The 13,810-nt window shown below is 57.1% G+C and overlaps 1 protein-coding gene across 1 annotated transcript; it reads left to right on the top strand.

Annotated features, from left to right (window-relative positions):
* The first annotated feature begins 2,466 nt into the window (after positions 1-2,466).
* Bcan (brevican) lies at positions 2,467-13,317 on the top strand. Its single transcript, XM_051157436.1, has 13 exons — positions 2,467-2,683; positions 3,068-3,439; positions 3,699-3,873; positions 4,121-4,248; positions 4,827-5,120; positions 6,541-6,762; positions 7,276-7,863; positions 10,117-10,224; positions 10,616-10,774; positions 11,581-11,663; positions 11,971-12,115; positions 12,359-12,549; positions 12,835-13,317. Exons 1-13 carry the CDS (start codon positions 2,593-2,595, stop codon positions 12,937-12,939), a joined length of 2,661 nt encoding a protein of 886 aa, XP_051013393.1. The 5' UTR covers positions 2,467-2,592; the 3' UTR covers positions 12,940-13,317.
* Positions 13,318-13,810: the final 493 nt, after the last annotated feature.

Raw genomic sequence — 13,810 nt, 5'->3', positions numbered from 1 at the left:
TGCAAGTCCTGGGCTCTCGTCCGCGGAACCTTGTCCTACTTCGCTTGTCCTCGCTCTGGCCGCTGTCGCCCGGAACCCGCGGAGAGAAGGCAGCGGGTCCCGTGACCGCGCAGAGCCCCCCGCGGGGGTGGCAAGGGCCGGGGACGGCGCAGAAGGCGGGGCGCGTGGGAAGAAAGGGGGTTTTGTGCGGCGACCGGCGGGCTGGCGCCCCCGTCTGCGTCCCGCGCGCCCAGCCCTGCTCGCGCCCGCGCATTGCGCCGCAGTCTGGGCCGCAGCTGCGGGACGCGCGGTGTGCGGAGAGGACCTCGCAAGGTGAGTGAGGAGGCCTGGCCGGGCCAGCCGCTTACTTGCTGTGTGACCTTGGGCAAGTTTCTTGGGCTCTCTGAGCCTGAAGATCCGAGCGTGGGCGAGGACGAGGACTGGCCGCGGGCCTGGCTGCTGTGAGCGACTTGGTCGCTCACCACTGCTTCCTGGGGTCCACTGCGTACCCGAGGGCGCGGACAGCGGCTCCTCTCCGAGGGTGGGCGCGCAGTGCACTTTGCGGGCCTCGGCGGGCGCCGTGAGCCACGCGGCTGCTAGCTCACTGCCCCCACCGCGCAGCCTTCAGGAGACACTGGGCTTTTAGACTGCGGAGCGGCCGGGGATGCCCCGACTGGAGGCAGAGGGCTGCTGAGCTCGCGTCTCTACCGCGGTCTTTCTCCGGGAAATCTCAGAACGTCCGAGCTCGAAACAGGAGCCACTCTTGGCCACTCGAGTCGGAAATTCATGTCCCAGGGCAGTGGGATCCTCTGACATCCGGCTACCTCCCTAGTACCCTGTTGACCCTGTAACATGGCGGGGTAAAAGGGTGCCCACGGGGCCGGGCGGCCATGTGAGTAGTTCCTGCTCCTGTCGGAGAGCAGCAGGCCTCTCTCCATCAGCCACCCCTCCTCAGAACGCCCCAGCACCTGCCTCCCTTCCTGCTTCCCAGGGATAACCCGAGATACAGCCGCCGTGCTTAGCAAGGGAGTCTGGCCTAGGAGGACCTGAGAGGAGGAAATTGCAAGAGGCGACTATGAAGGCAGAGCGAGTGGGGGCTAGGAGTAGGAGACCGAGCCAATGGGAATAAGTAGGGTCGGTAGTAAGTGTTGCCTGACATCCTAACTAACCTCGGCTGCATCTCCAGCCATGCAGACATGGGTCCCTGGATTCTTCCAAGTCTGGCCTGGCTCTTAAGGACCGTGTTCATTAGCTCTGCAGCTTTCCTTCCAGGGTTCTGGCTCCTGATTTGGCTCTGCTGGTGGCCCAGAGTTAGCCCTAGCCCTCTCTGGGCATCCGCCTCACTTTGCCTGTGAGGTTAAGTGCGCTGGGATCCTAAGAGAGAAACTGTTTCCAGAGCTGATGGCCAGGGCGTGGGGGGGGGGGGGTGGCCTCTCCCTGTACCCTTCTCCAGTACACTCCAAGATGTAGGCTTTTACAAAAGAGGGGTGGGGGGAGGAGTAACTGGATGGGGGCCAGACTGGCAGGGACAGGGTCTTTGTCCCAGCTGCCTTCTGAGCCAGGAGATCCGGTGGGAAAGCCCGTGCCAGGCAAAAGGGAATGGCTGGGAGTATAGTGGGAGGGATGGAGGGGGCAGAGAATGTTGGGCACCGAGGGACACTTCCTTACAAGTCTTGATGGGGAGGAAACAGGAATAGAGACTGCAGTGACTGGTTCCAGCTAGGAGGCCCTGCTGGAAGAGGAAAGGCTTTAGGCGGGGAAAGCTGGAGCTTTATTTTGAGAGAAGGAAGCTCCGAGTTGGCACCTGGGGGTGCGGGAAAGTGGAACACAGTTGTGCTCCCAGCCCCCAGAGGCTCCCTGAACCCGCAGGTGCTCAAGCTTCTTACTTAGAATATGTCTTTGCATCTCACATTCGCATCTCTTTCATACCCAGCAACCCATCTCTAGGTGACTTATAATTCCTAAATGTACACATGCTGTTTAAGGAACAGTGACCAAAAACAAACAGGCAAAACAAACAAACAAAAAACTGTACGTGTTCACTACAAACTCCCCCCCCCCCCCCGAATGTTTGATAGGTGGCTGGTTGGATGCATAGATTTGGAATACAAGTGCACAGAGAGCTGATTTCACAGTGCAATCGATGGACATGTACTGTGTGCATTCACTGGACATCTACTTGTGTCTGGTGCTGGCAAATGCACAGGGTGATTTCTGTTGTAGATTGTAGACATGTAGGTAAGTAGGTAATAGAGAGTGATAACTATGTATACGTGACCACTAGACTGGTAGACAGACAGACAGACAGACACTGATCACTCAGGGCACTTGGCTCCATCAAAATTCATAAGGTGATAATGATGGTGCCCCCCCTTTTTTTTTACAATTAAGAAAACACAAGGTCAAGGACGGTGAGGACCTTGGCTTAGGTCACACAGTGAGTTGGCTGGGGACACCTCTTGGTGCTGTAGAGATAGTGATCAGAAACAGAGTTAAGAGTGATTCTGGTATGCGTCGCCTGTATGGTGTGACATAACCTGAGGAAGTCCATCCCGCGGTCTAACCACCACGACTTTCATCTTTCCTCCTCAAGTTCTCCCATCAGTTTGCAGCATGATCCCACTGCTTCTGTCCCTGCTGGCGGCTCTGGTCCTGACCCAGGCCCCTGCAGCCCTCGCTGAGGACCTGAAAGAGGACAGCTCAGGTGAGTAACCCTCCAGAAGACCACTGCCTCTCTGCTACATCCTCTCCCAGGCCAGAGGGCTGTCTCAGGTCAGCCCCAGCCACCTGCTTCCAGCCCGGGGAACCCGGGAGGAGACAGACGTGGAAGCGATGTGGGCAAGGGCTGGAGCCAACTGCAGAATAAGGATGAGCTGGGGACCCTGGTAGGTAGGGGAGTCTTGGGGTCAGGGCTGCAAAGGGACAGAAGGTAGGAGGTTAAGGGTGGAGGATCAGATTCAGGACCCTGGGCAGGGCTCAGGATGCTGAGCGGGGCGGGTTGGTCCTGGGGGCGGGGCTTAGAGCCACGCGCACAGGCGCACTGCGTCCTGCGTCCCGGGCTGCAGCCGGCTTTGACCCCTGTCCACAGAGGACCGAGCCTTCCGCGTGCGCATCGGAGCCACGCAGCTGCGGGGCGTGCTGGGCGGCTCCCTGGCTATCCCGTGCCACGTCCACCACCTGCGGCCGCTGCCTAGCCGCCGGGTCACGCAGGGTTTTCCCCGAGTCAAGTGGACCTTCCTGTCTGGGGACCGGGAGTCGGAGGTGCTGGTGGCGCGCGGGCTGCGCGTCAAGGTAAACGAAGCCTACCGGTTCCGCGTGGCGCTGCCCGCCTACCCCGCGTCGCTCACGGATGTGTCTCTAGTATTGAGCGAGCTGCGGCCCAATGATTCCGGGGTCTATCGCTGCGAGGTCCAGCACGGTATCGACGACAGCAGTGATGCAGTGGAGGTCAAGGTCAAAGGTGAGAGGACAGCGTGGAATTTAGGTCCCTAGAGAGAGGGAGGAACGGACTACGACCCCGCAGGGAGCTGAGTGTGGGGCAGCTTCTCAAAGCCTGAATGGAAGGCTGAATGGAAGAAGGGAGCGGAGCGGAGGCGGACACTCCGCAAGCTTTAGAGTGAACACAACCCTGCTTTGCGTTATTTTTGTGAACAGGAGGGGAGGAGAGGTCATCAGTGAGCTGATGGTCCCCAGGCTCAGGAGTCCTCTCTGCTCCTCAGGGGTCGTCTTCCTCTACCGCGAGGGCTCTGCCCGCTATGCTTTCTCCTTTGCCGGAGCCCAGGAAGCCTGTGCTCGCATAGGTGCTCGAATCGCCACCCCTGAACAGCTCTATGCTGCTTACCTCGGCGGCTACGAGCAGTGTGATGCCGGCTGGCTGTCCGACCAGACTGTGAGGTGGGCTGGGGGTGTGGACCAGGGGCTCCTGGTCACGTGCTTGCTGCCCCCAACCCTCCACCGAGGTTCCCCAGGGCTCCCAGTCTCTGGGAAGAAAATTGGCCTGGGGAAAATTGTTGAGGCCCTGCCTGGGGCGTACTTTCCTGCATCCTGACATTCCCCTCCCCACTTGTCACACAGCAGTAGGGTTGATAGGGGACAGCCCCCAGAGGAAGACACCAGTCCTTAGCCTCATCTTTCCTTTTAGGTACCCCATCCAGAACCCACGAGAGGCCTGCTACGGAGACATGGACGGCTACCCTGGAGTACGCAACTACGGAGTGGTGGGTCCTGATGACCTCTACGATGTCTACTGTTACGCCGAAGACCTAAATGGTGATTAGGAGTGGCCTTCTGCATCTTGGCCCTTGGTTTCTTCTGAGGCCTCCACCATAGCTCATGTGTCGATAAGGGGACAGGCAGAATAGGCAGGGTGTGCTCCTCCAACCACTGTGCCGGAGGCAAGGCCATGAGCAAATCTGACAGCCAGGGGCAGGGGGTTGCAGTGCTGCCAAGCCCCCCACAGAATGAGGGATTGGAGCCAGGCTCCTCTGAACACTCATGTTCTTCACCTTGTGTCTTATGCAGACTTTGGTAGTATCAGGCCGGCAAAGTGACCCCACGTCAGGAATGAGCTTGCCTAGAAACCTTTAAGAGTCTGTGGGGTTGATGGGGGGGGGGGGGGCCCCGGGGCTGGAGAAATGGCTCAGTGGTTAAGAGCGCTGTTTGCTCTTCCAAAGGATGCAAGTTCAATTCCCAGCACCCCCGTGGCAGCTCAGACCTGTCTGTAACTCCAGTCCCAAGGGATCTGACACATTCATACTAATGCACATTTTAAAAAAAAGAGAGAGAGAGAGAGTCTGGGGTGGAAAAACTGCCAACTGCCTGATGACCCAGCTCCTCTTCTCACTCAGGAGAACTGTTCCTAGGCGCCCCTCCTGGCAAGCTGACGTGGGAGGAGGCTCGGGACTACTGTCTGGAACGCGGTGCACAGATCGCCAGCACAGGCCAGCTGTATGCAGCCTGGAATGGTGGCCTGGACCGATGCAGCCCCGGCTGGCTGGCTGATGGCAGCGTGCGCTACCCCATCGTCACGCCCAGCCAACGCTGTGGCGGGGGCCTGCCGGGAGTCAAGACTCTTTTCCTCTTTCCCAACCAGACTGGCTTCCCCAGCAAGCAGAACCGCTTCAATGTCTACTGCTTCCGAGGTGAGTGGCCTCAGAAGCAGCTGGGCCTGGAAGTCTATAGCCTCCGCCCTCACCATCTTTTTGGTAATTGGCCCCCAGGGGCCTTGAATGGTGCCCAGCTTGTCATCTAGGGTCTGGACATCTTTCCTGCAGCCTCTGCGTCACTTCGCCTGCCTCCCCCTCAGTAGTCTGTTCTAGCTCCTGCCACCTTCAAAGTTGCCTCGAATCCTGTGTCTGTCGGCATACTGGTCTGCAGAGGTGGCTGACACTCGCTCACTCCCGTGAACCAACTGTTCCGTTCTTCAGTGAGCCAAACGCATCTGGGAGCTCCTTAAAGCATTCCAGATCCTACAGCTCACAGGTGTCATGTCTTTCAACACTGAGTAATAGTGAATGAGCAGAGGATGGTACCCAGAAGCTGGCTGGGTGCAGCTTCTGAGCCAAGCACTTGGTCCTGAAAGAAGCTGTAAGAGGCACCAGCGTGGAGTGCCGGGGAGGGGAGATGGAGAACAGATACAGTGTGCTGGTCTGGGGTGGGCTGGAGCAAGCCTCCTTGGAACAGGTTGAGGGGCCAGGGATATGCAGTCCTCTCTGTTCTGGCTGGAGACAGCCCTCTGGGCTGCTCTTAGCCCAGTTCTACTTTGGAGTCATTGACTCTCCGCTCTGTGTTCCCTCCCCTCAGAAGATGAGGTCATTAATCCCAGAGCCACTGGTCCCTTCCCTTTCCCATTGCCTTAGCTGAGCTCCAAGCTCCTCAGACAGTGATCATTGAGTTCTGGGCCTGGGGGATAGAGTCTCTACCCTCCTCAACCCAAACCCAGACTACATGGCACAGAGCCTGCTCCATCCACCCACCTACTCTGTGTTCGCACTTCAGAGAACAATTCACTCGGCCTTTCTAGACCCCCCCTGAAGAAAAACAAGCCCCACTTTGACTTTAAAATTCTCAGGTGCTCTTTCTATTGTGTATCTAATTACTTTTTGGGGGTGGGGGGGTTTCGAAACAGGGTCTCTCTGTGTTAGTAGCCTTGGGTGCCCTGGACTCACTTTGTAGACCAGGCTGGCCTTGAACTCACAGCGATCCGCCTGCCTGTGCCTCCCAAGTGCTGGGATTACAGGCATACACCATCACACCCGGCTCTATTGTGTATCTAATGTGTTTATTGCCTATGTCTGTTTTCTTCAGGATGGGGCTTCCCTCCCATTCTCTATACCATCCCCAGAGAATGCTTGGCCTAAAACTAACAGGCACTCCATCAGTACTTGAGGGATGAGTGATAAGGTTCCAGGGCGCTCGTGGGCTCCCTGTGGGGAGCCGTGGGAGGATAAAGTACATTCCCAGGGCCTGTGGAGGACTGCCTAGACCTTCACACGCAGGCCATGTCCTGGGAGGACCCCGCTGCCTGTGTAGCTTTCCATTGGCCTTTTCCTCTCGCCACAGACTCTGCCCACCCCTCTGCCTTCTCTGAGGCCTCCAGCCCGGCCTCTGATGGACTCGAGGCCATTGTCACAGTGACAGAAAAGCTGGAGGAACTGCGGTTGCCTCAGGAAGCTATGGAGAGCGAGTCTCGTGGGGCCATCTACTCCATCCCCGTCATGGAGGATGGCGGAGGAGGAAGCTCCACCCCAGAAGACCCAGCAGAGGCCCCTAGGACTCTTCTAGGTAACTCTAACTCCTTGCCTTGGGGTCTCACCACCTGAGAGAAGTTGGGGGCAGGAGGGTAAGCCCAGGTGGACGCTGGGGTCATGGCTGGCATGATTCTGGCTTGGCCTTTCTCAGCAGCTCCATAAGGCAAGGTATCTCTTCTTTCAGTCTCCCTAGTTTGGTTTTCAAGTAAATCCTAGCCCTAATTCTCTGCAGGTAGAGAAGCTTGCGCTTAGAGTGTGCTCTCTAGGAAGGAAGCATACTCCTTACCTACCCAAGACAGGTTAGGAAATGTTGGTATATACTGGCAGAGGGAGATGCAACCACCTTGTCTGCCTGAGCTAGAGGCAGCCCGCAGAGCCCTTCAGCATATCGCTTCACAATATAGCCCAGGGTCAGAGTTCTTCCCGACGGGAAACACACTTAGAGCACCCTCCCCTCCCTCGCCCCCTTGCCCCCCCCACCCCCCACCTCCCCCAGTTTGGTTCTGGGGGCGCTGTCCCTGGTGCTGAACTGTTTTGCTGTGGTCAGACTCGGAAACCCAATCCCTTGCACCGCCTACCGGGTCCTCAGAAGAGGAAGGCGCAGCCCCGGAGGAAGACGAAAGATTCAAAGACACAGAGACTCTGGAGGAAGGGAAGGAGCAGGAGGACTTGTGGGTGTGGCCCAGGGAGCTCAGCAGCCCTCTCCCCACTGGCTTGGAAACAGAGCATTCACTCTCCCAGGTGTCCCCACCAGCCAGGGCAGTTCTGCCGCTGGGTGCATCGCCTTCTCCCAGGCCTCCAAGGGTCCATGGACCACCAGCAGAGACTTTGCTCCCCCCTAGGGAGGGGAGCCTCACATCCACTCCAGACGGTGCAAGAGAAATAAGGGGGGAAACTGGGAGCCCTGAGCTCTCTGGAGTTCCTCGAGAGAGTGAGGAGGCAGGGAGCTCCAGCTTGGAAGATGGCCCTTCCCTACTTCCAGCTACGTGGGCCCCCGAGGGTACCAGGGATCTGGAGACCCCCTCAGAAGAGAAGTCTGGAAGAACCATTCTGGCAGGGACCTCAGTGCAGGCCCAGCCAGTACTGCCCACCGACAGTGCCAGCCGAGGTGGAGCGGCTGTGGCCCCCTCATCAGGTAATTCTGCTGAAGGCTCAATGCTCCTTTTTCTCCCTTTTCTTCTCCTCCAGCTCTGGGTCACCTGACACATAGGCCTTTAATCTACTTTCTCCCGGCCCCTCATTTTCCTGCCTTTCTCTCCCTGTGGATCTCCAATATTGGGTGTCCCATCTTGTCGCTTCTGTCCCGGTTCTCTGTTCCTCTCTCCTACCCCAGCCCCATCATCACCGACCCTTGGGCCCTCTGCTGTAGCTCGCATCTCACCAGCCACACAGAATGCCCTCATGCCTCTTCCTGGTGGCCCCACCACCCATCCCACCCTTTGAAGGAAGGCCTATCACCCGCTGCTGCTCCCTCCCTGTGCCCTTTGTCCCATCTCTTTAACCACCTCCCAGCGATTCCAGGGAACCCTGAGAGACCATACCTGCCCATCACCTCTGGGGACCAGAATACTCACCCCAAAGAGCCTTAAAGCCACTACTTCTGTGAAGTATTTTTTTTTTTTTTTTTTTTTTTTTTTTTTTTACTGTTTCATGGAAAACAAGCCTTGGAAATAAATCTATATTAAACTGCTTTGTAGCCAGCCATTGACGCCCTACCCATTTCCAGTTGTCTTCTCTGCTCGGTGCTGAGTCTAAATCAGGACCCTCCAGTTCTGTGTGCCCTCTCCTTCTCTCTGTGTCTCTTCATGTGTCTCTTTACCACTTTTCCTTCAGCCAACACCCAGCAGGGTAGCAGCCCCTCACTGTCCCCTCTGTCCCTCCTTGGGTCATCTACACTACCCCTTTGACCCGAGACTTGACTGCACATATCACCCAAGAAAATCCACTGTCACCTAGAGAAGAAACCCACACAGCCAGGGTGTGGTGTGTGTGACCTACCCGGGTAGTTCCTGTTTGGAGCCAGTTCTCTGGCTTCCCAAGGCTTAAGTTTATCATCTTCCTCCGTGCATCCAGCAAGAGACAGCACTGCTACCCCTGTGTCCAGTGTCCCCCTTCTGCACTAACCTGCACTAATGACCCCCAGCCCCAGAAGAAATGGTTTCATGCTCTTTGATTCCCCCCTCCCCTCCCCCCAGAGGATCTGTCTATTGCGGAGCAAGGTGGGGTGGGTGGAAGGAAAGGAACTGGCTTCCACCATCTGAGAGGAGGAGCCTTCTGTCCCAGAAGCCTAAGGTTCCTGTCGGAAATGCTCAGGGGAGGCTGAGGCCCTCCCGGGGTTCACACAGAGCAGCACCCCTACATCACCATCAGCTCACTCCCTTCGAGCTGGTGCCATTTGGCCCACTGGCTTTGGAGTCAGCGGCATAGTGGGAAAGGGGGCACCCCCTAGGGGCCACCGAAGTGTCAGCCAACCTGTAGCGGGACCCAGAGGCCCTCTAGCCTACTATGAGGAGGTGGAAAGGAAATACTTTCTGGCTCTGTGGGGGTAGGAAAGGAGAAATCAAAAGCCAAAGTAAGGCCCTTCACCCCACACTGCCCAGCCAAGGTCCAGGCCCACAGCCAGGTGGGGACTTATGGCCTACAGGGCATGGGGACCAAGGACCTAGCTTAAGAGTCTGTCCCCTAGGGTTAGAGGGCTGCCCAGGAAGGAGAGGAGACCTGAGAAGCAGGAAGTAGGCTCTCACCTCATCTCACCAAACGCTGCCAAACGTCACCTTATTTGGGGAACTGTTGTGTGAGGGAGAAGTGAGGAGGGATGTTTGGGAAGCTGCTTGACCAATTTCCCTAATATAGCAAATTAAGTCAGGCCCAGCTTCTCCTTCCCCTGTCCCCTGCTGAGGCCAGCATGAAGTCCTGTAGGCCCTGTGGCCTTGTTCTTGGCTGATGCTGGTGGGGAGTGGTTCCGAGGGACCTGGTTTGCTCCGTTGGCTAAAGACGCCATTTTCTCTGGTCATCTAGACCGGAATGAAGTAGATGCTGACAGCTCCCCCCAGCACCTAGGCAGGGCCCAGAGAGAAGGTTGGAGAAGGCGAGTGGCCCAGCCTAAGACTGGCAGGAGTTCAGGTCTCATCATCCATCAATGATCAATGATTCGGCTGCTCAGGTCTCATCACACTGGTGGGAAGCATGAGCCAGGGATGAGCTGGGAGGTGGGTAAGAGTGAGGAGAGCTCAGAACTCAGGGATAGGCAGGGTAGCAAGGGTCAGCTCTGGGCAGAACTGTTACCTACCTGGTGACTGGGCTGGGTGATGGGGGACCCTCTCTGGGAGAGCTCGGTCTGCACAGCTCACCCCTCACGCTCCTCCACCTCACTTCTCTCCCCTGTCAGGTGACTGTATCCCCAGCCCCTGCCACAATGGCGGGGCATGCTTGGAGGAGGAGGAGGGTTTCCGATGCCTATGTTTGCCAGGCTATGGGGGGGACCTGTGCGATGTTGGTGAGTGTGTTGAGGGGCATGGGGGCAGCACTAATGCCTGGACCTTACCCCACTATACTAGTTCCTGAGGTGGAGGGAGGTCGCTGGTTTGGGCCTTGCTGTGAGTGAATTGCCCGTTCAAGCAAGTTACATATCTGGTCTGAACCTTGCTGCCATCATTCTGTGTCCCTAGCAGGGAGGAGGGTACCGTCTGCTCTAGCATGGGGGACTGCACAGGCCAAGGCTGGAGAGCCAGCTGACCTAGCCACTGGCCAAGAGCCTTCCAGGCTCAGGGCTCCTGGCTGCACTAGAGTGGCTCTGACCCCTCCCCTCCCACTGCTAGCCAGCCAACTGAAGAGGCCAATCTGAGACCAAACAGCCTAAGACACTCCCTCCCTTGTGCTCCATCCAGGCCTCCACTTCTGCCACCCTGGCTGGGAGGCCTTCCAGGGTGCCTGCTACAAGCACTTTTCCACACGAAGGAATTGGGAGGAGGCCGAAAGCCAGTGCCGATCACTAGGTGCCCATCTGGCCAGTATCTGTACCCCTGAGGAGCAGGACTTCATCAACGGTGTGTGGAGCCGGGCTTCCTACGCATGTTCCATGCCAAACCCAGTCCTCACGCATTCACTCTTTCCTCCCCCCCCCCCCCCCCCCGGCTTTGTAAACTCCTTTCTCCCTCCTCCTCTCTCTCTCACCCATCCCTCTTTCCCTTCCCTCGCTCCTTTTGCCTCACCGGGAGGCCTGCTGTGGGGTGATTGGGCTTCTACATTTGCAGGGCTGCCTAGGCTGCTGGGCTGCCATTTCCCCAGGGACATCTGCCTCCCTAACTCTGTGGTAGCAAGGTTTGTTCCTCTTTTCCCCACTCCCAAGTGCTATTCTCCACCTGCATGCCCTGGCATTCACGGCGGTGTGGAGGTTACTCAGGAAAGTAGGGAGACAGGCTAGAGAGATGGCCCATCAGTTAAGAGCACTGGCTGCCTTTCTGAAGCACCCAGGGTTCAATGCCCAGCAGCCACATGACAGCTCACAACCATCTCTAACTCCAGTTTCTGGGAATCTGATGCCCTCTGGCCTCTGACGACACTGCAAAAGAAAATAACTTAGGGGGAGCCTTTATTATATTAAATATAAATTTCTTAACTGGTGGGAAGAGACAGAAACAGAGAGATGGGGGAGCGGGGGGGAGAGGTAAGACACGGCGCATGAATACAGTCCGTCCTTAGCAGAGGAGCCTGTTCCTGAGCCAGCAGCCACAAGCCAGCAAGATTTGGGGAGTAGATTTTTTTGGATGGACTCCCCAAAAGGTCAGTCACTGGCCCAGGAACACAGGGCTTACTGCTTACAGCTCACTGCACCTCTGGCTTTTCTCCTTAGATCGCTACCGGGAATACCAGTGGATTGGGCTCAATGACAGGACCATCGAGGGTGACTTCTTGTGGTCAGATGGCACCCCTCTGGTGAGGACTCTTACTGCATTGGAGTCACTTCCTGGAAGCCTTTCTGCCCTCAGTAACACTCACTGTCTCTTCCTCCCTCTCTGCCTATTTCCCCTGGACCCCTTCTTCCTTTGTGCTGGCTCCTCTCTGGCTCTTGTCTCCTTCCTGCAAAGCCCCTGTCCTCTTATTTCCGCCCCCTCCCTGCCCCAGCCATCAGACCCCTGCCCTTCCATATCCTGGGACACCCCCAAGCTCCCCCTTCCAGTCCTCTTCGGGCAGTACTCCTGGGTTTAAGCTTACCACCTCCTCCTCCACTCCCCCTTCCCAGCTCTATGAAAACTGGAACCCTGGGCAGCCTGACAGCTACTTCCTGTCTGGGGAGAACTGTGTGGTCATGGTGTGGCATGACCAGGGACAGTGGAGCGATGTGCCCTGCAACTATCACCTATCCTACACCTGCAAGATGGGGCTTGGTGAGGGCTGCCAAGGGGGAAGGGTGGCTGGGACTGCCACTTATGAGACGCAAAGCTACCCAGAAGAGCCTGTCGGGGTGCACCCCACACTGTGGGAGGGTACATTACATTGGTCTACTCAGAACCCCTGACTTTTTTTTTTTGGTCAGTTGTGGCCACTCCTTTCCACTCAACCAAGTTTCTGGGGAACCATCACCCCCACAAAGCCAGGCCCCCCAGTTTCTAATTGTGTGCTCCTTGCAGTGTCCTGTGGGCCTCCACCACAGCTGCCCCTGGCTCAAATATTTGGTCGCCCTCGGCTGCGCTATGCGGTGGATACTGTGCTTCGATACCGGTGCCGAGAGGGGCTGGCCCAGCGCAACCTGCCGATGATCCGCTGCCAGGAGAATGGGCTTTGGGAGGCCCCTCAGATTTCCTGTGTGCCCCGAAGGCCTGTGAGTGATGGGAGGAAATAAGTGGGGGCCACCAGCTGTTTGGAAGCCCAGGGCTCAAGACCCATTCTGCCTGTCATTCACTGCCTGTGTGAGCTTGGAGCTACCGGACCACTGCCTCTCTCTGAGGCTAATAGAAGGAAGTGGGCTGGGGCTCTGGAGACCTTATGTGCCATTCTGCAACCACACTTGGGCCCCTAAGGGGACAGGGGTTAAGTAGCAAGGACCCAGGTTACTGTGGAAACTAAGGAGTGCAGTGCGGAGGATGAGAAGGTGTGTCTTCCTTAGGCCCGTCGTGCTCAGCGCTCATTGGACACCCCAGAAAGACCACTGGGACAGCTCCCGCCACCGAGGCCCAGGAAAGCACTGTTGACACCTCCCTCCAGTCTCTAGGGAGCAGGCCTGGAACACTGCTGCCCCCAGTTTGGCCCTCTCACTTCAACTGTCTGTGCTCTTCCCATGACTGGGGATCACATGAAGAGGGCGGGATGGAATTCAGAGGACGGTGCCCCCCCCCCCCAGGGGTTTCTGGAAAACACTTGGGTGGCTCCGCCCAGCCTTTTGCCCCACCCCCATCCCCCATACGTGGGCCTCAGGTTTTACACCCAGGACAACGGGTAAGTCCCTAAGTGCCTCAGTTGCCTTCTCATGCCAGCTGCCTCCTTGTCCCTCAATTTCTTTAGGGGACACTGTGCTACTCATTCTTGATTTTCAAAGGGTTTGCAGGGCAGAGTGCCAGCAAAACCAGATGGAAATAAAGTCGTTTGAGCCCAAGCAAGTTTGACGCTTCTGTGTGCGTGTGGACATTGTATCAGTGTTGGACAGAGCCTCCGAAGGTAGGTGTAAGTAGCTTGCGAAAGGTCAGAGAAGTCACCAAGAAGTTGCCCCAACCGATTGAGGAATCATCACTGCCGTATAGGGACACCAGCCGAATGAAGGGTCGGGTTGGGGAAAGGGGGCCCCTGGTGTCTTCATTTTGAGCTTCCCAGAGTCCTGAAGGGAAGCCTGAGCAGCGACTGACTGAGAAGCACGGCAGGCAGGCAAATTAAAAAAACAAGCCAAGCGGGGGCAGTGGTGGGGCATGCCTTTAATCCCAGCAGAAGCAGTGAGTTCGAGGCCAGCTTGGTCGACAAAGTGAGTCTAGGACAGCCAAGGCTACACAGAGAAACCTTGTCTTGAAAAAACAAAACAAAACAACAACAACAACAAAAACCCAAACAAACCCAGAAGGACCGGTCCTCCACCACTCCGCCACTCCAAGGGT

The sequence above is a fragment of the Acomys russatus genome, chromosome 15, assembly GCF_903995435.1.
Source record: "Acomys russatus chromosome 15, mAcoRus1.1, whole genome shotgun sequence".
Taxonomy (NCBI): Eukaryota; Metazoa; Chordata; class Mammalia; order Rodentia; family Muridae; genus Acomys; species Acomys russatus.
Note: the sequence above shows the minus strand (reverse complement) of the source record. Positions and strands in the feature narration are given on the sequence as shown.